This window comes from Conger conger, chromosome 2 (assembly GCF_963514075.1).
Source record: "Conger conger chromosome 2, fConCon1.1, whole genome shotgun sequence".
Lineage (NCBI taxonomy): Eukaryota > Metazoa > Chordata > Actinopteri > Anguilliformes > Congridae > Conger > Conger conger.
This window is the reverse complement of record NC_083761.1, coordinates 24,334,870-24,359,049: the sequence shown is the minus strand read 5'-3', so window position 1 is coordinate 24,359,049 and position 24,180 is coordinate 24,334,870. Positions and strand designations below refer to the sequence as shown.

Below are 24,180 nucleotides of genomic sequence, written 5' to 3'. Positions count from 1 at the left end.
ATGTGACTAACAGTTGTTTCTTGTTGCCCAGATCTGTCCTGTTGGAATAAATAGTTACGAATGTCTACTCTTGGTTTTAGCCTTGGGTTTTGCCTGTGAAGACTATATTTGTGTTAGAAAAGATAAACCAACTGTCTTTGGGAGAAAAGCAAGCCATTTTGAAGTTTAGAAAAGAGGGGGAATCATAGCTTGTACAAGAACGTGGAATGTACCTAAAACGAAATAAGGACCAAGGAAAACAACTGCAGTTGATGACAGAAACATGGTGAGAGCTGTGAAGAAAAACCCCAATACATCAGTCAGAGACATCAAAAACAATCTCCACAGGGCAGGGGTGAAGGTATCCCAATCAGGTATCATCAGTAGTAAGAATCAGAAGGTGAGATACAATTTGCAAAGAAGTACAGAGCTGAGCCACAAAAGTTCTGGAACAAAGTTTTATGAACTCAAATCTTGATAGCGCATCTACTGACACTCCTGTGCTATGAATGGTGAAATATTCTCTGTACGTAGACTGAGCAACTATAAGATAGGACGGCTCCAGAAAATGTGCCCCTTAACAGTGCTTTCTACACCCTTTGGTCTTTGCCCTGATAAGTGTGTGGCATAGACCCTTATCTCTACAGACAGATCTATTCTCCCTCAAACAGTGTCCTGCACTGAATATGATACAGATCGCAAAGGGCATTTCAGGTGAAGACTTACTGTTCTCCGCTGCATGGAGACATGTTTGCATGTATGAATCGTACAAATTATCCAATGCAGGAAGGTGATTGCATTCAATGAGAACCCGAAAAGAAAAATTGATTTCTAATATAGTAAATATGCAACAATGATATATTCCCTTATATTTAAAATAAAGGTAAAAAAAAAAACTTATATCCTATACAAAGTATCAAACAGCTCTAAATTACAGCTTGTTAGGTTTTTCTTTCCTCTCAGAGCAAACCAACAGAGGTATTTCATCTACAAAAGAGGGAATGAAAGCAGGAACTTCTGAGTTACAAAATGCTGTTTGAATCTGGTCTGCGGCTCCAGTGGTCCGCAATATGACCGTGCATTACTACACTTATGGTGTAACGTCCATTCTTTTTACAATATTAGAAAAAAAATCTCAACGGTGTATTTGGTGTTCCTGGGGCAGCGACGGTGCTAATTAATTCCCCACGGGAGCGCGGTGCTCAGACCCCCAGAGGAGGACGTGTCACGCTCTTCTCTCTATAAAGGGTATATCTGCCCTGCACTGCTCCTCTGGCCAAGGGAGAGTGATGGAGACCTGGAGCTTTCTCAGCATTGTCTGCAGGGGTCGGCAGCTGGCCGGCGGCAAACTGCACTTGGCGCTCCTTCTGTCTATGCTGGTGGGTACGGGTGAAGGCTCGTCCGGCACGAGGCTGCTCCTGGGGCTCCACGCCCCCCGAAATAAGTCGTATCCCTTCAGCGCTCTCAGGCTGGGCTCGGCCATCCAGATAGCTCTGGATAAGATCAACTCCAACAACAACTTCCTCGGTAACCACACCATGGACTTTGTGTACGCCGACACTGAATGCGACGCCAAGTCTTCCCTCGCCACCTTTATCGAACAGGTGTTCAGGGAGAACATCTCGGCTCTCTTCGGTCCGGTCTGCCCTGAAGCAGCTGAGGTACTGACCGGGAGTATGAGACAGTGAATGATTCAGTCTAGTGTGCAAACGGTGGATGCTTGCCCCCCTCGATCTCACAGTGACCTCTAGTGGTAAAACATTGTTACAGCACCCATATGATGCAGGCAGATACAGAGAAATGCCCAGACAGGCATGCATGCAGACAGTGAAATATGCAGTGAAGAAAACACTGCACTGCAATTCTATCCCGATGGATCTTTGGGGTTCATATTCTATAATATAATACTAATTATTTTTATATAATACAGCAGGAAGCATGTTTATAATTTTAAGATTAAGAAATGTCTGATACACAACATCTCCACAGCAGCACATGTATCTCAGATCTCAGTCACGTTTTATGATGTGTGTGCACGCGCGTATGTGTGTTTACTGATGTATTTATATGTATTTTCCCAGGTTACTGGTCTGATGGCTTCCAAATGGAACATCCCAATGTTCGGCTTTGCGGCAACAACACCGAAGCTGGAAAACATTGCTGTTTATGACACCTATGTAAAAGTCATTCCCCCCGTCAAGAGAATAGGAGAGGTGATGATTAAATTACTGGACTTTTTTGGGTGGAAATACGTTGCCATGATTGGAGGAGGTACCTCTTTTAACACATGGGACAACATCGATGAGGCCTGGAGGATTTTGGAAGCCCAGCTCAAGATTAGGTTCACATTGACTGCCAGCATCAAAGTTGACGCCAGCAAACCTGATCTCGTCCATAAGACCATGAAGCATGTCGCAAAATCGGCGAGAAGTAAGTATCCAGAGCCACTTATCAAAGTGGTGATTAGCAGTGTAACTCGCTCTTGGTGAAGAAGGCCCATTCAATCAATAACTGTGATGTTAACCTAAGAAACAACCGCATAAAGTATATTGTTGTGCAGTCTGTTCGTATTTGGACAGTGGTACAATTTCTGTTCTTTTGGCTCGGCAGTCCAACCCATTGGATTTGAAATGAAACAATGAATGTTTGATTACAGTGCAGGCTATCACCTTTAATCTGAGGGTATGCATGATGGCAAAGACGAGGTTGGGAGATTAGAGGGAACTGCCCAAGAGCCCCCCCCCCCCCCCATCAGTGAAACACGGTGGTAGGGGTATTATAGTTTCAGCATGTATGACTACAACAGGTGCTAACTTACTTGCTTTCATTGATATTGTAAAGAAGAATGAATACTGATGTGTACAGAAGCATTTTACCCCAAGGTGAATCAAATGCCTCCAAACTCCATTGGACGGTGCTTCATCCCACAGCGAGGCAATGATCCCAAACGTACACCAGTGCTCTCTTTCTTCTTGATGATGTTCCAAACATGATGTTTGTTTTGGTGAGCCTATTGCTTGGCCTATGTTGCTGATTGTTTTTTCTTATTTCTCAGCCTCATAATGGCTTCCTTGACTTTCATTGGCAGAATTCATCCTCCTGTTGACAAATGCCAATAACAGACTTCAAAGGCAATCAAAAGCCTAGAATTAAGCATTCTTATTACAGCAATTGAATTGATTTATCAGAAACAGTGGTGAAGTGAACTGTTTAAAACAAGGTTGAATCACTGATCACGCAATATGGAGGCAAATACACTGAAATTAAAGGTGAAGGTCTGTACTTTAACCTCATATTCATTGTTTAATTTCAAATCCAATGTGCTGGAGCACAGAGCCAAAATAACATAAATTGTACCACTATCCTGATACAACCTGCACTGTCTGCTATAGTAACAACATACAGTATATCTAGAAAAGATACCCTAACACACCTTTCTATACCTAAAACATTATTCCAAAAGGACATTCTGAGAAAGGAAGAAAAGATAGATATCTAAAGGGGGGTCAGCGGAAAATCATGGTGAAATCTGAACAGGTTAATCTTCAGTCTGTGTCACAAAATGGGTTGTATTTCATTGCCATCTATTGGGTTTACTAAGTTTATTCAACCACCACCGTATATAGCGGCGCTGTCCCTTCAGGCTAACGATAGGCAAGCGCCAAGGTTTCAAATTCAATGCCAGCAGATATAGGAAGCCAGTGAAGGGAGATAAGAAGGGGAATACATGTGTGAGCCTGGGAAGATCTGATGAGCAGCAGTTTGTTGTAGGAGTTGTAGTGGTCCAGACAGGAAATAACCATTGCCTTAAAGTTGGGTTGGGTAGGTGGTAAGAAAGAGAAGTCTCGCGATCTGAATGTCCAACATACTGCCATGCCGTTCTTGGAGGGGGACAGTTTATTTTACGGTACCCCTCCATGCAGATGTGACACTGTGGTACCATCCAAGGTGAGTGAAAATCAAGCAGGGGGGAGTATTTGGCTGGGAATTGCAATATAACATTTTTAGCTATGTCAGGCTTTACATAATGGTCCAGCTCGAGATGTTGTGTTCAAAGGTACTGCGGGCATATCATTCTTTTTTCAATGCCAGAGCTGCGTGAACTTGCCACTTCCATAGGTGCATTCAAATCATTCTTAAAATGTTATTGCCATATTTTCCTGGTTATTTTATCATGACAAAAAGTTAGCCAAGTTCGTCATGCTACCAACAAATGTGTATGCTGCATACTGTAAGACATGGGTATATTTACGTCATAAGACAATGGAATGGGAATCTGATGAGAATGTTCCCCAACTTTTTTGGTACGTATACTATATATATACGTATATATTTTGGCATGATAGTCACTGTGCTGGTTGTTTTTGCAGTCATCATCGTTATTTCGAATTCTATGGATGCCGTCACGCTGATGTTGGAGGCTGAGAAACAGCACCTACTGGATGGAGAGTATGTGTTTTTCATTGTTCAGCAATTTGAGGTCAGTGGCTCAGTGGTGAGTAACCTGTATCAGACAGACACAGGCAATATGTATTTGCACCATGCTACATCCTGTATATTATCTAAAATACATGACATGCCTGTATGCATGTTGTTCTCACAATCTTCATCGTTCTCAGGATCGGTAAATCACGTTGTCCTTGCTGTTCTAATTGGACATCATGCTGTGTTGCTACAGCATTAATAATGTCTTTTGCCGTATTGTATTCTTAGGGCTCTATTTTTCGGAATCAATAGCACACAGCGTATGGACACAGTCCACATGGATACACTTTGTGTAGCTACCGACTTTTGATATTTTCATGACAAGAAGCAAGCAATTATAACAATTCTGAGTGGCGCAATTATAACTGTCAAATGAGATCTGTTCAATTCCTTCGAACCTTCAATTTGTTCATATTTTCTTCTGTCAAAATGTCTGTAAAACATCGCCTAAATATGTCATTATTATAGGCCAGTTAAATAGACCCATTACACCTGTAGATAAATAGCATCAAAACAACGTGCTATAAGAAAGAAAAAATTACAACAGTATCTTGAAGTTTTATTGAACAAAATAAAACCAGAGAAGATGGCATTGGCAATGGCATTGATGTCACTCACACCAATAATTGCAGAGCTTGATTTTGACTGACACACCCCCAACCACACCTCTCATGCAAATTTGGCACACGGTGAGTCCCCAAATTACCAAATAGGCACTCTGTTTGATGAAACTGTGATGGCTCTCCAACGGGGCGGCCTGTAGCATAGTGGTTAAGGTACATGACTGGCATACACAAGGTTGGTGGTTCTAATCCCGGTGTAGCCACAGTAAGATCCGCACAGCCGTTGGGCCCCTGGGCGAGGCCCTTAACCCTGCATTGCTCCAGGGGAGGATTGTCTCCTGCTTAGTCTAATCAACTGTACGCCGCTCTGGATAAGAGCATCTGCCAAATGCCAATAATGTAATGTTACATTCCCAGAAGGATCAACAGAATGAATGTCAGATACAAGATGTTTTTTAAACTGTCTGAATGTTGCTGTTGACATTTGTTTAAACATGCTTTCATCATATTCTTTTGATCAACCAGGATAATTTCTTCAGGCATACACTAAGTAATAAGGGCAATCGGACCACCCAGAGAACCTTCAGTCAATCAATATTTGTGGTTGCCCAGAAAGTCTATGATGGGTACGAATACTACGACTTCAACGAGAAAGTGTTTGAAAGACTGAACAAGGCCCCATTCTATGGCAACCTGTCATCAGAGAAAGAGGTGATTAAAGTAATAAATGAAGAGTTTCAATGTTTTTTTGGTGTTTTGATGGCATTTTTTATACAAATAAATGGGACTAATATTCTTAAAATATTCAATATTTCATAAATTTACAAGAAAACTACTATTTACTACAATATATCAGTTTTAAAAAATACATATTTTTGTCTATTTTTGGAAAAAAACACAGTAGCAAAATAGAATAAATGCTGATTTACTTAAAAATAAAAACAGGGAAATCTATATCTAGGGTTTTTAAGTCAGACATAATTTCCATCACAAGACGTGTGATGAAGACCTTTGCTTTCATACTTTCACCTTCTTGGGGTGCTTTTTGGCGAATAGAGAGTACTTCACATGGAATTTTCCGGCATAACTGCCTGTTGTCTCTCACTGCCTGTGTACAGCCAATAGCTGGCAGCAAACATACAGTATGTAAGGCGTTGCCTGAAGTTCTGGAAATACTCCTGCGAGGGCATATTCCCAATATTACATATAGGCTAGTTAGTTAACCAGGTAACTGCCATTTTTACATGTAGCTAGAGCTAGCTGGCTAGCCTAGTGAACTGAATTTGTTGGTGTTTATGACAAGCCTGATAAGCTAACATAACTGGCGATTTCGTTTTACAGTGTAGACAGTGAGTGAGACTGGGTGCTGACTGTCGGTGTGCTATGGAACGCAATCTGGCAAATAATATTACCTGTACGCGATAACCTTCAGTTTAGCCTCATTCATGTTCCCGTTGTGTCTTGCCATGTTAAGTCTATGGACAATTCACCGTCAAAATGTAGGATATTGAGGAGTAATTCTAATTTTATAAAATATACAGTCATGACATTTTAAAAAAGCACATATATTTGTGAATTACTCACAGAATGAGTGGTCTTGTGTTGGCATCCGTTGGATTTAAATTGAGTTATTTTGTGCAAGTCTTCATGTTTTATAACACAGGAAATCAGTAGTTGGTGAGCCCATTGCCATTTTACTAGACCTGCAAAATGGCATTGAGATTTCGAAACGGGTGAGATATTGAGGTTCAAACTGTATTGTTTATTCAATATGATCAATACTTTATGTGTCATATGTGTAACAAAGCGCACTGTACTAGTCCGCGTTCACTTAAATACCAACGCTCCCAGAGAAGGGCTAGTTCTCTTGCCTGAGGGACTACATTTTTAGCTAGGTATGTGTTGCTTGTGAAGGTGCTGTGTTACTGTATGTGTTGCACTGTGTTCAGGCTGCTGACTTGTGTCTTAGATTCATTTCCTAGTTTCTGTTCTTTAAGGTCAGCCCCTACGCAGCCTACCTTCATGACGCTGTACTCCTTTATGCCATGGGCCTCCAAGAAGTTGTGAAAGCCGGACAGAGTGTACAAAGTCGACCACATCTGCTGCAAAAGCTAAAAGACAAGAGCAGCATCAGATTCTATGGTAATCCATTTCATACCCCGCTCTGTTTAAAAGCATGACATCTGTGGTATCGAGTAGTCATTTACCTCTCTGACTCACATATCCAGATGATGAGTTGTCATGGAGAGGTTTGGTGTAACTAATAAATAACCAAGCAAATTACTGACATCAGAGAAAAATCCTGTTCAGAGGAGAAAAGATAGCAACTGAAATTGAAATACTTTTATTTCAAGGAAAATTTACTTACACGAAATTTACTTACACGAAACACATTAAGTAACAGTAACTTTGCATGAAATTTTCAGTTTCAGGAATCTGAATGCTTTTGACTCACAACTTGTGAGCATGAGCCGTGAGCTTTGAGGTCATTTACCATGTATCGACTGTTGAAGAGAAGCATTGGGTAGGATATACGGAACTGTGAACTTAAAGCTAACAATAGGCAGCTCTTAAAAGACATCATAAAAGAACAGCAGTTAGCACCGATATTTCTGGAGAGCCTGGGATAAGCCCCGACTCTGACCAGGAATAAATGGGTCAGGAAATGGATGGATGGATAATAATAATCATCATCATCGATATTGTCATACTCATGAATAAGTATGCAACACGGCTTTGTAAATGTACCAGACTCAGCTTGAGGAAAGGTCGACGAGTAAAATGGGCAGTATTATTATAAATATACTTGGGTATAAGTTAAAGTAAAGGACCAAAAGTACTGATTATCTGTCACTTTACACTTCTCTTAGAGTAATGGGTAATGTCATTTCCACAGGAGCGACGGGGCTGGTGCACTTTGATGTAGATGGAGAGAGGAACGTCGACTACTCCGTGTTTAAACTCCAGACCACTGAGGGCGACCCCAAACTTGTCTCTGTGCTGACATTTGATAGCCACAGTAAAACAGTGAGGTAATTCCGTTCAACAGTTGCCCCTATCAAATGTGCTACACAAACCTCTTTTTAACCTCCACTCCATCATAATAGCATTGTAACAGAACATGATTGTCAATTGAAAGTTGCAAGTCCCCCCCCCCCCTCTCTCTTTCTCTCTCTCTCCAAGCATCAACATTGTTAAGTGTTCATTTTGAATAAATATATGAAATAAAATCTTTCCCCGCAGAGCTGAAACCTTTTCATGCATATCAGAGAATAATAATACATTTCTGGTATGTTTTTTTTACAGTCCCCTAAGGTATTTAGAGAAACACATGGTAAAAGTAGCATGTAATAACCACTGGTAAATACTACGAAACTAAAACAGAAATACACCTCCTTTGTTTCTTATCAATTTAAGAGACTACCATATCAATGGTTTCGGGTGGTTATACTGTAGCCTGAGATTAATTGTGTACTTCCTATTGTAAGAATTTATATAATTACTTTCTTGGAAACATCTCTTTTAGAAAGTAAGTATTGTAAAATGTTTTGGAAGTAAATAATCACATTTCTTACCACACATTTACCTGGAAGATACCAAGTGTTTATGGAACAGTAAAAAGAAGCTTTACCACATTTCTCTATTGCAGGCCTACATCAATGTATCAATTATTGGCCTGGCCAAAAGGGAAACCCCCAACGGACAAACCAAACTGCGGATTTAACAATGAGCTCTGTGAATGGCTCTTCCAGGGTAAATAAAGAGAAGTAGAGCCAACTGAAGCCATGCAAGTGGCTTGTGAAATGTGCATTCGTACTTCATGTTGAACACCCTTTCTTCAATTTTCATCTTGGGAAAATAAGCCATACTAGATAAACACACAGAGAAGGACTATTGACTCTTAACTGCACTGCTCTGTACCTCCTGTCCCCAGATGTGACTTTTGTTGTCCTGTTGGTGGCGCTGCCCCTACTGATCATGTCCGCCTTCGCCTTCATCACCTTCCTCACCTGTCAGAAGCTTCGGCTGCAGGACCGACTCGATGACGCCAACTGGTGGCGAATAAACTACGCTGACATTGTCATCATGAAACAACCAAAGGTCCCTGAATAAACTACACTGACATTATTATTATTATTATTATTATTATTAGTAGTAGTAGTAGTAGTAGTATTATAATATCTGCTTGCCTGTTTGTCCAAATGTCCAGGGAACACACATGTCTCATAGCACAGGTGGCAGTACCTACCGTAGTCAAAGCAGTGGCTCCCAAACTATTGCTTCCAGCACCAGCTATGGTTTCAAGGACAACACAGGGCGCGAACAGGTCTACTCCACCATTGGCATCTATCAGGTATGTGACAAGCTGCCTTTCTCTTGGGCCTTGCCCATTGGCCCACTTCACAGGGCTCCATCCAGGGACCCTACTCCACTCTGACAGTGTCCCCTGGACTGGAACTGTCCGCCATTAGCCTTAGGTGTGTCGTCACCTTGCCCTCCTGAGATTTTTTAACTGTACTAAAATGTGGCGCAGTCTCAAAAATGTGCAAGTATAGTGCCATTTGCCATTCTCATCAGCAAAAATAAAATGAGCCATCAGCTTTTTGGCAAGATCATGATTTAAAGTGATGGCACGGATGGTGCAGTGGGTAGCACTGCCACCTCACAGCAAGGAGGTCCTGGGTTCGAATCCCGGTTGGCCGGGGCCTCTCTGTGTGGAATTTGCATGTTCTCCCTGTGTTCGCGTGGCTTTCCTCCGGGTACTCCGGTTTCCTCCCAAAGTCCAAAGACATGCAGGTTAGGCTGATTGGAGAGTCTAAATTGCCCGTAGGTATGAGTGTGTGAGTGAATGGTGTGTGTGCGCCCTGCGATGGACTGGCGACCTGTCCAGGGTGTATTTCTTCCTTTCGCCCAATGTATGCTGGGATAGGCTCCAGCCCCCCGTGACCCTGTCCAGGATAAGCGGGTTAAGATAATGGATGGATGGATGATTTAAAGTAAAATAGATTAAAGACAAGAAGAAGAAAGCCTCTGAACCTGTGACGGCCTTTGTCAGCAAACACGATTCTGGGAAAATGTCTGTTTTAATGACGTTTTACACAGAGAGATGCTTAAAAAGATGTGGCTTTGTCTCCTTACAGGGAAATCATGTTTCCATTAAATACATTGAACGACAGGTTATCAGTGACATCAAGAAACCAACGATTCTTCAAGAATTTCAAACGGTAAAATCGATAGTTCTTACACAATATTTCCTTCCTTATCCTTGTTAGCTGTATTTACCGATGGCAATGGTAGTCTGTACCTGTTCAATTCAATTTTCATTACCATATGCTGTCATTTTTGTACCTTTTTTTCTGTTAGTTTCTGTTAGTTATCAAACCGACCCAAGCCCATTATTATGATCGATTATTTAAAAGGATTCATTCAGTCATTCATTAATTTATTCATCATTTAACAGATGCGAGAGCTGAAGCATGAGAATTTAGTGCAATTTTTTGGGGTTTGCATCGAACCGCCAAATATTTGCGTGGTCACGCAGTACTGCAAGAGAGGAAGTTTAAAGGTATGTGGCCCTGTGAATGCCATGCAGCTCTCTCTCTCTCTCTCTCTCTCTCTTTTGCCCATGGAATTGCTGCTGTTTTTTTGTTTTTTGCTCCATTCTCTGCAAACTCTAGAGACTGTTGTGCATGACAATTGCAGGAGATAAGCAATTTCTGGCACCAACAGTCATTCCACAGTCAAAGTCACTTAGATCACATTTTTACATTATTGGCATTTGGCAGACGCTCTTATCCAGAGCGACGTACAGTTGATTAGACTAAGCAGGAGACAGTCCTCCCCTGGAGGCTGTGCGGATCTTATTGTGGATTAGAACCACCGACCTTGCATGTCCCAGTCATTTACCGCCCCACATTTCTTCCCCTTTCTGACATTTGGTCTGAAAAACAGCTGAACCACATTTATACAGTAAACAATTATTTTGCTGATTGAACAAAAAGCTATCTGGATGATGGTATTATGATACTAATTGTTTTCTGTCCATATATTCTTATTTAGAATTTTTCACTTTTATTAGGATGACAGTATTGCCAGAAGTCAGAGTTAAGACACTCATTGATTACAGTCATAGTTATAGCTTTATAGTCTGTCTGATTGGCTGGATGTTATGGTATCATAGCCAGAACTTGGACTGGTTGGCTGGTTGTTATCATATCATAGGCAGCGCTTTGGTCTTTTTGGCTGGGTGTTATCGTGTCATATGCAGTCCTTGGGTGTAATTGACTGGGTGATATTCTGTCATAGACAGCCCTTTGGTCTGGTTGGCTGGGTGTTATCGTGTCATAGGCAGTCCTTGGGTCTAATTGGCTGGGTGATATTCTGTCATAGGCAGTCCTTGGGTTTAATTGGCTGGGTGATATTCTGTCATAGTTAGCCCTTTGGTCTGGTTGTCTTGATCTAGACAGCCCTATGGTCTGGGAAACAGAATGTTAAAATTAGGCCCATCATTTATTTTAAAGCATTTACATTTACATTTACATTTTTGTCATTTGGCAGACGCTTTTAATCCAAAGCGATTTACAAGTGCATAGGTTCTTCCACAAGTTAAAGCATCACATCCATAACTAGTAAAATACATATGATGTGTTGTTCTAAACATAGTCATCATAAGTGCAAATTATTATTATTTTTTTTAGACAAGAGGGATAGGGATATCAGAAAGGGGGGGGCAGGGGAAATCAGGAGGGAGGACTAAGGTACAGTTTGAAAAGATGTGTTTTTAGGCTGCGTCAAAATAGGGGGAGGGATTCTGCTGTCCAAAAAAATGATACTTAACTAATCCAGGAGAAAATGCTACCAACCCACTGGAGAAGACTAATGCACACTGAAGTGAGTTCAGCTGTGCCAGTAATTATACCCTGAACAGGGTGCAAACTATTGGCTCCTCCTACAACAAAAACTGTGGCCTGCCAGCCAGTGAAAACAATTGCCTAACTCAATAGCCTAGCTCACCTGAGAGAAATAAACACACCACTCAGTTTCACTGTAATCTAAATAAACACCACTTGCACTAACTAACAAACAAACAAACAAACAAATAAACAGCAGAACAACACTGTAGTGACAACTAAACTTAATTAGAAACAGCACAAACAAATGATAATGAACTAATCCAGGAGAAAATGCTACCAACCCACTGGAGAACACTAATGCACACTAATGCACACTGTAGGTTAAGTAGGTTACTCACCTTCATTTCAGTCATCCCTCTATATGAATTAGAACAATCAGTCAATTATCAGTCATCCACTTTGATAAGACATTGACACGGTGCTACATGTTGCATTCAGTATGTGGCAGTAGCATGTTTTCATAGTATATATTATATAATCTGTGGGAATAAGCTGACACACATAGTGCAGTTACTGTATGTGACCTGCACAAAACAATAAATAGATGGCTAGTCATAATAATAGCTTGCAGCAGGGGCTAGGCTAACTTTTTTAAAGTATCCAAAACAAAAAATCTTTTTTTCCAACTAATATTTGGAAATATTTCCTGTTCCAGAACTCCCCCAATTTGTAATGGCCTAATCCTAGAATCAGGTTCAGAGGAAGTCAAAGAACCTAGAGTGTAGCAGCCCCAAGGAAGTCTGCTGTTGGTACAATAATATGTTGTCAGTTTCTCCACAAGTTTTTCTAGATGTTTTTACTTTTTTATTGTTTTGACTATGCTGGGCCTCTGCTGAGCCAGATTTTGGTATTCATTTTTCAGATCTTTGATGTTATTTGATTGTCTAATTTTTTATTTTTTTTTCTCTACTCACTGTAGACTCACAATTAACATAATCACCGGACTAATTACACAGTTGGGGGTCATGAAAGCTACTGTATTTGTTTTCCAAGCATAATGTAATCATGTAATAGGGAGCCCTTTGGTCTTTGGAGTTTAAGAACGGCACAATAGCATGGACTTTGGTCAGGATGAGAGTCCATTATCACGCCGTTATAATGTGGCAGCAGCATTATAGAGTGAGTGACAGGTCATTATCCAGCGACAGCATTATTGAATGATCGCCAAGCGTCTATATCCTGCCCCCCTTCAGGATGTAATACGGAACTCTGACATCGACCTGGACTGGATGTTCAAACTGTCTTTTGCTTTTGACATCGTCAACGTGAGTATCAAATCATTACTGTACAAAGCAAATCCACTACATATGGGCCTTTCTACTAACTCATTGACCAGCTGAACCGATGTATGGTTTTCAGGGCATGGAGTTTCTTCACAATAGCAGACTGAAGTCCCATGGCAATCTGAAGCCAACCACATGCCTGGTGGACAGTCGGATGCAGGTCAAGATCTCTGGATTTGGCCTGTGGGAATTCCGTTATGGAACCAAACACAAAGTATTTGATCTCGAAAATCCAAAATATGATGGTCAGTTCCTCTCTCGCATGACACTACATTATTTCAGGTTTTTCTCACCTGGTCTTGATGGGTGCTTTCATTCTGTGAGAAAACTATGTGTATAGTAATTTTGTATAGTAATGTTATATTTTAATGAGTTAGCTAAAATATATTCTTTTAGAGACAGTTCATAAACAGATGGTGGTCTGCAATTGCCTCTCCAATGCAGTGTTTGTTCTCAGTGCAGCAAGGGGCATGGTTATTTCTCTGTGATAACGACCAAGGTTCCCAGTCAAAGCAACTCACCACACTCTTATTCTGGGTCATGAGTGGTGGTAACCAACCCTATTCCTGGAGATCTACCATCTTGTAGGTTTTCTTTCCAACCCTAACAAAGCACATTTCATTCAACTATACATTTTGCTGGGCTACTAATTATTAGTCAGGTGCGCCGAATTAGGGCTGAAATGATGATGATGACAGGATGGGAGACCTCCAGGAACAGGGTTGGTTACCACTGGTCTAGAGGGTGATGTAACCTTCCCTAGGCGGTATTCAAGTGCTCATTCACAGTAATATTCACAATCATGTAAGGTTCTAGAGTCAGAGCCAGTGGAGAATGGTCGACAACGACCGCAGATTGTATGTATCTAACACCACAAATCGCAAAGGGCCCAGAAAATAAAAAAAGCAATGTGAAATCTTTATTAAATTAGCTGATTGAGTGCATGAGAGGTATGCACTCACACTGGCCCTTTTTTTCCCCCTTTCTCCGGCGCTGGCTGGTTACCTGCGCCTTATCCCCTCCCCAGTTATGGTAACAGGTGAGATTCCCCACCCACCCCAAATTGCAGGGAGGGGGGTCACAGCCCCAGCCTGGTCTCAGGGGATCACGACCCCTCTAGCACTTGCACTCATACACTCACGTTCACATAGACCGACCGGACCCAACTGGTCTGGTCTGGGTCTTCCGTCCGGTCTCCTTGTCACTACTGGGCTCGCAGTTCGGCAGAGAATACCGAGTCCAACACCCCCGCCCCCATCCCCTAGACCTCCCACTCCAGTCACAGCCACCACGCCGGTACTGATCTTCCACTTGAACCTCACCGAACAGGCCACCGCAGACCGAAGAAGAACATCAACAAAAATCCTTACATTCCAATTTCAAAAGAAATATTGCTGCAACCAGTCACTTTGACGAAAGGGAACAGAGGAGCCTGTGGGCTGCCTGTAGCCTAGCGGTTAAGGTACTTGGATTGGAAGTTTGGTAGCCATGTAGCCATGATGAAATCCACACAGCTGTTGGACCCTTGACCCCACATTGCTCCAGTCGCTTTGGATAACAACTTCCCAGGAAGTCCCTCTTCTCCTTCTGCCAACTAACCCCACCTTAACACATACAGTTGTGCCCCATCTCCTTCCCCAAAATTCATGTTGCAGCTCCCTCCTGAAAGCCCCAACTCTTCACATTAGTTACTTAATTATGTTATAAACCAATAATTTATTAAATATGGCTGTGACTGACAAAACAAAGCACATAGGAAATATTTTATTAAGGTTCAGCTCAAGTTTAGTGATATAACTTTTATGATATGGTCATTCACTGTCGCTTTGGTTTGCAGAGATGTTCTGGACTGCCCCGGAGTTATTGAGGCAAACCTTTTTCTCCTTAAACGGTTCTCCCAAGGCCGACGTCTTCAGCTTTGGCATTTTGATGCGTGAGCTCATTTACAACTGTGAAATTGGTCCATACCATGATGTTGATATGGAACCCAAAGGTAAATAACTGTCCAACAGGAATTATAATTATAATTGCAATGATGATGATAATGATGACAATAAGCATTATGATTGTATTCTTCTTATTATTATTATGCGGAAAAAAGGCCTCTTTTCAGAAAATGTAATTGTACTTAAATTTGTTACAACTATATATATATATATATATATATATATATATATATATATATATATATACACTGAGTGAGCACTTAGTTATAAGGTATTTATTACACATATTTTTTTTACTTCTACTACCGTAGCCTATTCACTTAGAGTTATGATGCGTTGTGTGTTCAGAGATGCTCTTCTGCATACCACTGTTGTAATGTGTGGTTATTTGCGTTACTGTCACCTTCCCTAAACAAGGCGTTTCTGTCTGCAGAACTGCTGCTCACTGGATTTTCTTTTTTCACTATTCTTTGCAAACTCTAGAGGCTAGTGTGCGTGAAAATCCCAGGAGATCAGCAGTTTCTGAGACACTCAAACCACCCTGTCTGCCACCAACAATCATTCCACAGTCAAAGTCACTTAGATCACATTTATTCCCCATTCTGATGGTTGATGTGAACATTAACTGAAGCTCCTGACCCGTATCTACATGATTATATGCATTGCACAGCTGCCACACGATTCGTGAGTTAGATAATCGCATTAATAAGTAGGTCAAAATGTTCCTAATAAAGTACTCGGTCAGTGTATATAATGTTATTAAAGTGTTTGCGGTAGTTGCAGCAGTAGTAGCAAGAAGTGTTTTTTGATTTGCTTTGCGGGAGCCGTCATTCACAGGTCTTCTGGATTGTCATGTTACACAATGTCTTAGCGTTGATTGAAAAATGGGGCTATGCCTAGCTCTGCTGAAAACAAGCCGTGCCGTACCTGGGAATCGAGGCTGGAGCCTTCCCGGTTGCGAGCCCAGCCGAATGTTGCTGAGCGGCATGGCTGCGTGTGCTTCCTCAGAGATCATCGAGCGGATCAGGAACCCCGCCCTGGGGGAGCCCCTCCGGCCCTCCATCTCCACCCAGGTGTGTAACGAGGGCCTCATCAGCCTGCTGAGAGACTGCTGGTCCGAGAACCCTGACTACAGACCGCCCTTCAACACCATCAAGCGCCGCCTCCGCGAGGCCTGCCCGGACAGGTCTGTCTGCGGGAGGTGTGGAGAGAGATGGAGAGAGAGAGAGAAAGGGAGAGAGATGGAGTGAGGGAGCAAGAGAGAGAGATTCATCTGTCTGGACCTACTGACCCTTCACAGAGAGACCTCTCTGGAGGAACCAGCCGTAGCAGTGTCAATGCAGAAGATTATACAGAAATGTTTGCCTGTGTTCGTGTGTGTGTGTGTGTGTGTGTGTGTGTGTGTGTGTGTGTGTGTATGTGTGTGTCTGTGTGTGTGCGTGCATGTGTGTGTGTGATGAAAGTGAGAGAGACAGAAAGAGAGAGTTTGTGTAAGAAAGAATCAGAGAATGTTTGGATGAATAAGTGAGATTAAAACACTAGGGAAGGCTGAGAGATGGTAGTTCTGGTTTGCTGTAGTAATGATACTTTTAATAACATACGTGGATAATATACATTGTTCATTCAACATTTCAGTCATGTTAATATACTTGACAACATGGTAAACAAGTTGGAGAAATACGCAAATCACTTGGAGGAAGTGGTGGAGGAACGAACCAATCAGCTGACAGTGGAAAAAAACAGGGCAGACAGGCTTCTCTCCAGTATGTTGCCATGGTAAATAAATTATTGTTTTGGATTGACCTCTCTGAATGCTGTCATATTTAGGATAAAATGACTGTGAGCAGTAGCATCTCATACAAATATACCTGAATAAAAAATACTGATTCAGTTTTGTTGTTTCTGGAATAAGAATGAGATGTGAAACCGCCTTTTTCACCGGAAAACCTTTCTGGTGCAATGAAACAAAAAACATAGAAGGCAGTGGTTATTTACAGATTACAAGTACATTTGAGTGCAGTCAGGAAATGTAGCTGTAAAGCAATTCACTTGTAAAGTAGAAACTCATTATAGTGATCCAGCAGAGATACGCTTCAAGGTTAGTGAAATGTAAATTATTGAGTATAAGTTAAAGTTCTTGATTTTATTTTATTTTTACAAAAAAGGGGCATTGCATTACAAAACTTTGCCGTAAAATTCAGCTATGCCAGCTTTGACCAAATTGAGCTTGTCAAATGTGGTCATAAGCTGGTCTAGCTGGTCAACCAGCCACGAGCTGTTTCAAAACATAGCTTGTGCTAGTCAAATCATGTCAAGCGGGGGGCTCATTTCACTGATGCACCAGTGTCCCTGCTGCACCTTAGAATAGGGATACTCAATCTTACCCAGAAAAGGTCGGTGAGGATGCAGACTTTTGTTACAACCAAGCAGTTACACACTAGAGTCTTTGCGGTCAGTTTGTGGTTGATTAGTTAAATCAGGTGTGTAACTGCTTAGCTGGAACAAAAGCCAACACCCACATCAGCCTTTTCTGGATAAGATTTAGTATCCCTTCCCAACAGCAATCTCTATTGAGCTAAAAACACTGTATAGCGATCCATGCTGTGATAAAAGGCACATTATTCCGTTGAAATTTCTCTAAAGCTACATCGCGGAGCAGCTGATGGCTGGGAAGTGTGTGGAGCCCAAGGGATACGAGCTGGTGACCATCTTCTTCTCTGACATCGTGGGATTTACCACCATGTGCAGCATAAGCTCTGCCCTGGAGGTGGTCACTCTCCTCAATGACCTCTACAGCCTGTTTGACGAGATCATCAAGCTCTACGATGTCTACAAGGTGGGACCTTCTGACTGTCATCCAGAGGCACCCCCTGGGCTATGCACAAGCGGGTTCCTGCACTTTTGTTGAATGCTTAGTGGATTCAGTACCCGTATAACAGAGAAAATTGATGGATGTTGTTTTGTACCCCAAAACAAGGTGGAGACCATCGGTGATGCCTATATGGTCGCTAGCGGCCTGCCTATAAGCAATGGCCTCAAGCATGCAGAGGAAATCGCTACCATGGCGCTGCATTTCCTCTACGCCATCTCCATCTTCCAGATCCAGCACTTACCAAACGAGAGGCTGAAGCTTCGCATCGGAATAAATTCAGGTACGGTACATCCTGCCTGCTGTTTCACATCTTGGCTGTGGGGCGACATCAGCTCAGGCGGTAAGAGCAGTCGTCTGGCAGTCGGAGGGTTGCTGGTTTGAGCCCACCCTGGCTGTGTCGAAGTATCCCTGAGCAAGACACCTAACCCCCAAATGCCCCTGACAAACTGGTTGGTGCCTTGCGTGGTAGCCAATCGCCGTTGGTGTGTGTGTATGAATGGGTGAATGACGAGCATCTATTGTACAGTGCTTTGGATAAAGGCGCTATATAAATACCAACAATTACCATTAATTCTGAACCAAATATGACTCTGTTAGCCTGAGGTGGCCTATTGCACTTTTGGGTGGGTCAACATTAGATTTGTTCATTGTCAAAGCAAAGGGCTCACATTGGCCTCCAAAAGTGACACAATGGAAGCCAACCAAGTTGGCTATATTGTGTGGTTTGCTCTTTAGCAATGAACTGCGGAATAATCACTGGGCAACTGATCTCTAACCAGCATAGCGCAGGCTAGTAACTGATTGTCACATGTTTATAGGTGTGATAATTTTTAGTTGACATTGAGCCATTTTAACCCTACCAAAGTTTAACCACAAAACCATCTTCATGAAATCAATTCAGACCATAATGACAACTTGATTGTCTGTTGGGGAAATATAGTATTGCAGACATAGATTAAAGGTACAATAGGTCATTTCAGACCTCTAATGGTCAGGAGAGGAATTGCAGCAACCAACAACCTTAAACCACAACACTGTTTATCCCTCCCCCTTCACTGTGAACGCGCTGACGTTGAAACCCCCCGACACCATTGGCAATTAGATCCAATTTTCAACTAATGAGCTTGCATTATTGTACAGCTATACAATGTTTTGGTACAGAGTGTTGGTCCATTAGCTGCATATTTTGAAACCCAAATTTAAGGACTATAAACACATGCAGAGGGTGAGTCAACATGTCACTGTGCCTTTTTCAATGATAGGAAGGGATTTACAATAGTCTTGTAACAATGTTTTCACACAAAAAATCTTACCTATTGTACCTTTAAGCCCACTCCTAGACTAAATTCCATTTTGAATGGAGATTCTCCATAAAAAATTACATTTAGTCCAGGACTAAGCTTAATCTGTGTCTGAAACCAAAACATAGGGCCAGTTTCACAGACACAGGTTAAGCCTAGTCCTAAATTAAAATTTAATGGAGATTCTTTTGCTTAACCTTTGTCTGTGAAACTGGCCCATAGTTCCATTATTGAGCCAAAAATTATTACTGACTGATTCGTAATAGTCTGGTCAAAATTGGATACAGTACAGTGGCTTATTTTCCTTCAATAACAAAGCATTGAATTTGACAAAAAATCTGTACTAATACTAATAGTTAGAGGCAACTCCTCTCCACTAGTCCATTTAGGCAAGTAATAGCATACATTTTTTCAACATCATGAAAGTGTGCATTTATCTTTGGGGCAAGAGTGTAGCATAATACACCGTAATACAATACTGTGTGGGGCACTGCCAATGTACCTCTGGAATGCTTCTGTAAATATCCTGGTGTATAAATTGGTGCTACAGTTTATAAAACAATAAGCTGTGTGAGTAATTGCAGAATGTAATTTACGTAGTTGTAAAGGGCTGGTTATAAAGGACAGACCCGTATGGTATGTCACTGTTTCTCCTCTTCACTCCTTTCCCTGGCAGGCCCGGTCGTTGCTGGAGTGGTGGGCACCACCATGCCCAGGTACTGCCTTTTCGGCGACACTGTGAACACGGCGTCCAGGATGGAGAGCAACAGCCTGCGTTAGTGTTCCAGAACACACCTAGCACCCCCACCCCCTTCCCCGAAGTACAGTAGGCTACTGTGAGACCAGGGCTTGGGCCTCACGTCGTCGCATCATTATAATTTTGTACTAATTACCTGATATTTCTGTAAGAAATAAAACAGGAAAGAATAAGGCTTAGACTGCAAAAAAACAAGTGTCTTAGTCTTATATTAAGATGTAGAATCTTATTTCATTATTTGCCAATGGGGTGAGAAATTTCACTCGTCAAGCAAACAGTAACAAGCTAATATTTTCTACTTGAGGGGAAAAAAAGATCATATTACTAGCCAAAAACGCTTGTTGAGACAGCCATTTTGTGCAGTGTACTCCTGGTCAGCTTCAATATGAAGGTCAGACAGCTTCAGACAGGACAGATTGGTAAAAAGGTACAAAAACCTGTCACTGGGGTGGTACTCTATAATGTAGGTACATAAAATGGTAACCCTACCCAGCAATACATAATTCATTTGTACCTTTTCTTGCTTGTTCAATATATTTATCAGTACCCAAATAGAACATTATTGTACTTTCTGGGTACATTTGAGAAATGTGTTCCTTAAAGAGCAAAAATGAACATTATTTTACTTTCTGGGTACATTTGAGAAATGTGTTCCTTAAAGAGCGAAAATGCACCTTTATTTCTGAGAATGTAACGAGGGTTGATTGGTGTGTGAGAAGAATGGGGCTGGCTGGCAGAGGGAAGAAATGGTTGCCAGTGCGGCAGCTACACCCTTGGTACCTGGTAACCATTAATCATGGATACCCTCCCAATGCTAGACTGCTAACATTATCAAGACTCTCTCTCTCTCTTCAGCTTTGAAGATCCATATATCCCAGAGCACTGCAGATATTCTGAACCAGATTGGCTCTTTTGAAATGGAAGAGAGAGGGGATATCGAAATAAAGGTAACATCTCATATTCATATTTATTTTCACATTCATGCCAATTTATTTAAAGCCATTACCAGAGACAGCCACAACATTATGCTGAAGTGGTTTTAAAAACGTGAATAGATTTTAAATTAATTTTAATGGAAGTATTACTTCTATATTCACCTATTCACCTATTAAATCCAGTAAAGTTTCAACCAGTATAAATTAAACCCTGAAACGTCATGTGACACATGTGCTTGTGTTTGTGTGTGTGTGTGTGTGTGTGTGTGTCCGTTATAAGGGAAAAGGGGTCCAAAAGACCTTCTGGCTGAAGAGTAAAGTAGGATTTAAGCCTTCTCCACTGGAACCCAGCTCACCTGTTCATGCTCCTCTCCTTCCCAAAGTAGAGGTATGAATACTTTAAGATTTTTCATCCCATTTATTTGAGTAATTAACTTTGTTAAGTTGGGTTTGTGAAAGAATCAATGGGCCTCATACAAGAACCACTCGCATGAACAGATTTGTTCTTAAATGGCTGGCAGATTTTCTCGTATCTAGAATTTTCTTTTAGGCAGGAACATAATTTACGAGTGGTCCAACCTATTGTTAAAATTGTGCAAACTACATATTCCATTCATTTTCTATGGAGAGGTTTGAAGTGCATGTCAGCACAGCTGTCTCATATAACTCGGATGAAACTTTCAAACTAGGTGTTGTAGGTCAAGATTCAGCAACTGCACTGCTTATTCCTCGACTGAAATGTTTTCAGAAACGTATTTTAGTGGACTGTTTAACAAGAATAGGAGAAAGTTCATCAACGGTCCACCATATTGTTATGTTTTGCCAAAACCAATATGTCGCTTGTTCTTGTAAATCCCATTGGCCATCTATTTGACAGAACTCACCTGAAGTACCATATATAAATACTGTATTATAATTATAACTTAATTATAATTATTTAGGACAGTTTTATGAAGTTAGGTGTGTTTGTTGAATCCGACTCACTTGTACGAGTCTTTGCATGACGCCCATTGAACTTATGCCTAGTTCTTTTGTGTTACATATTATATGCAGGGTCTGCTTATTTGTCAATAAACTTTGCAAACGGATCCTGTTGTGGTGTAGGTGCTTAGTGTCATGCAATATATGCAGGGTTGCTATATCTGATAAAGCGTGCTTGTCTCTTGCAAAGGAGAAGAAAAGGCTTGCGGCTGTCACTCCAGCCAATGCAACCGACAGAGAGCATGGTAAGGGACTGAGGATGTCCACAGCCGCGGTCAATGAGATGAGGCGCCCTCCGATGATACTATAGACTCCTGCTGTGTCCAGCCTCAGTTCCCACCTTCTGAAGCATCAATTCATGAAACAAACCATTTTGAACGGTTATCTATTCATTTATCCCGAATCCAACGCATCAGAACAATAACAGTACAGACGTTCGGAGATAAGCTGTGGATGTTTTATAACATGGGCAGTAGATGTTTGTGGAAGTTTGAAAAAGGATTTCTCTGTGTTGGTGTACACAAAGCATGCATGGGTGTGTGTTTATTCAATCTTTTCCATATTTCCAAGTTTGAGTTGAGTTTTAAGTTAGCTAACATGTATAGCGGTCTGGTATAAACATGTTTTACTCTAGGCCATGGAGGCTGTACATGGTAGAATGGTTTTGCTTCCCAAGATTTGAAAATGCATGACTGTCTTTCGCTTTTGCTTTGTTTGATCAATAAATCAATTTATTTTGTCAGGGGTTTTTTCACATTTATGAATAAGAGTGAAATCCCTTTCTTCAGGAGTAGATCTGACTATATCTCGAAACATTTCCTGAGCACTTTTCTCATATTTAGTTTTCAATGTACTTATTTATTTTTCTCCTATAAAATGTACAATTAAAATGAAGGAATATCTCTCCTTGTTTTCAAAATGTGATCAGTTTTTTAGCTGAATATTTATAGATAATATATAACAGCAATTTTCTCTGTTACAAATATGAATAGCTATTATGAAATGTACCATTGAATCTATATGCTATATTTATTCCACATTTATTTCCATAATGAGAGGGTTCAAAATGTGCAGGAGAACTGGTGGGTAAAATTATTATACTAGTTGTGTGTATATGCATGTAAGTGTGCATACCCTTGTCAGACTCGGGTCGAATTCACAAGTATTTACATTTGAAAATGTTACTTTGAAAAATTGATTCCAAATTCCAAATACATTGGTCAAAAGTTCAAACAAATGCTTTATACTGGAAGTATTTATAATTATGAAATCCAAAAATCTATCAAATATTTTTAAACATTAATGCAGTGGAGAGCCGTGGAGTGTTTTAGGGAGTGATAGGTATCAGGACTCGTAACGCCTTGCAGCGTTCTTACTAGCCTGCTTTTTATTTTTTTCTTGTAGTAACGTAGTGAACCCTACGTTACTAACCTGCTTTGAAAAAAACAACTAACCTGTCATTCATGAAATGTGTCATATTACTACTAATACCTTTCTAACGTTCAGAAATGTACTAACCTGGTAGTGACCATTTTTTGAGTAACAATCATTCTGTTCACAGTTTTTAATTTCCTTTCTCCCCCCTTTTTAAAATACAAATACCTTGATAAATTATTATGCCCAAGAATGTCGGTCATTTCCAATCATTCATGAGATTTAACATTTAAAAATATATATTTTATTTTTCCTGCTGACTAATTTTGAAATCTATAAAATGGATAATTGTCTAATTTGCCAATAAACTTTGAAAAGTATTGGGATGAATCCTGCACGTTTTATTGAAGAACCTTTTACTGAAAGAATTACCAAAATGAAAAAAAAATGAAAAAACAATCAATGACATGTTGTTATTTTACATAAATCCATACAACCAAAAAATCCACAATTTTGTAACTGCAAATGACATAGTTTTTACGAATCAAATATTTTCAATTTCAAATATTTTCAAATTCATTTATTTCCCATATCTATTTCCAAATACATATTACAAATGTATTTCAAGAGGATTTTTTTAAAGCATATTTGAAGCACATTTATTTCAATACATACAGTATTTGACCAAGGTTTGGTGTGATTATTTGTGTATGTGTACTGTATACTTTTCAATATGTGTTTGTGTGTGTGCGTGTGTGTGCAGGGCGGCCAGGTGAAATTCCCAGGCCTG

The 24,180-nt window shown here is 40.8% G+C and overlaps 1 protein-coding gene across 1 annotated transcript; it reads left to right on the top strand.

Annotated features, from left to right (window-relative positions):
• Nucleotides 1–1,268: 1,268 nt before the first annotated feature.
• gucy2g (guanylate cyclase 2g) lies at nt 1,269–22,326 on the top strand. Its single transcript, XM_061230409.1, has 22 exons — nt 1,269–1,640; nt 2,061–2,409; nt 4,350–4,459; nt 5,553–5,738; nt 7,025–7,169; nt 7,924–8,059; nt 8,677–8,780; nt 8,962–9,128; nt 9,238–9,381; nt 10,169–10,252; nt 10,489–10,593; nt 13,135–13,206; nt 13,301–13,469; nt 15,062–15,217; nt 16,179–16,356; nt 16,806–16,946; nt 17,814–18,006; nt 18,148–18,322; nt 20,020–20,118; nt 20,956–21,047; nt 21,316–21,423; nt 22,207–22,326. Exons 1-22 carry the CDS (start codon nt 1,269–1,271, stop codon nt 22,324–22,326), a joined length of 3,405 nt encoding a protein of 1,134 aa, XP_061086393.1.
• Nucleotides 22,327–24,180: the final 1,854 nt, after the last annotated feature.

What these genes read in the sequence shown, in the direction of transcription:
- gucy2g (XM_061230409.1), top strand. Translation starts at nt 1,269, where the DNA reads ATGGAGACCTGGAGCTTTCTCAGCATTGTCTGCAGGGGTCGGCAGCTG. An exon ending in TCATTGTTCAGCAATTTGAG is followed by an intron (nt 4,460 to 5,552) that starts GTCAGTGGCTCA and finishes TTGATCAACCAG; the next exon opens with GATAATTTCTTCAGGCATAC. An exon ending in AGCCACAGTAAAACAGTGAG is followed by an intron (nt 8,060 to 8,676) that starts GTAATTCCGTTC and finishes TCTCTATTGCAG; the next exon opens with GCCTACATCAATGTATCAAT.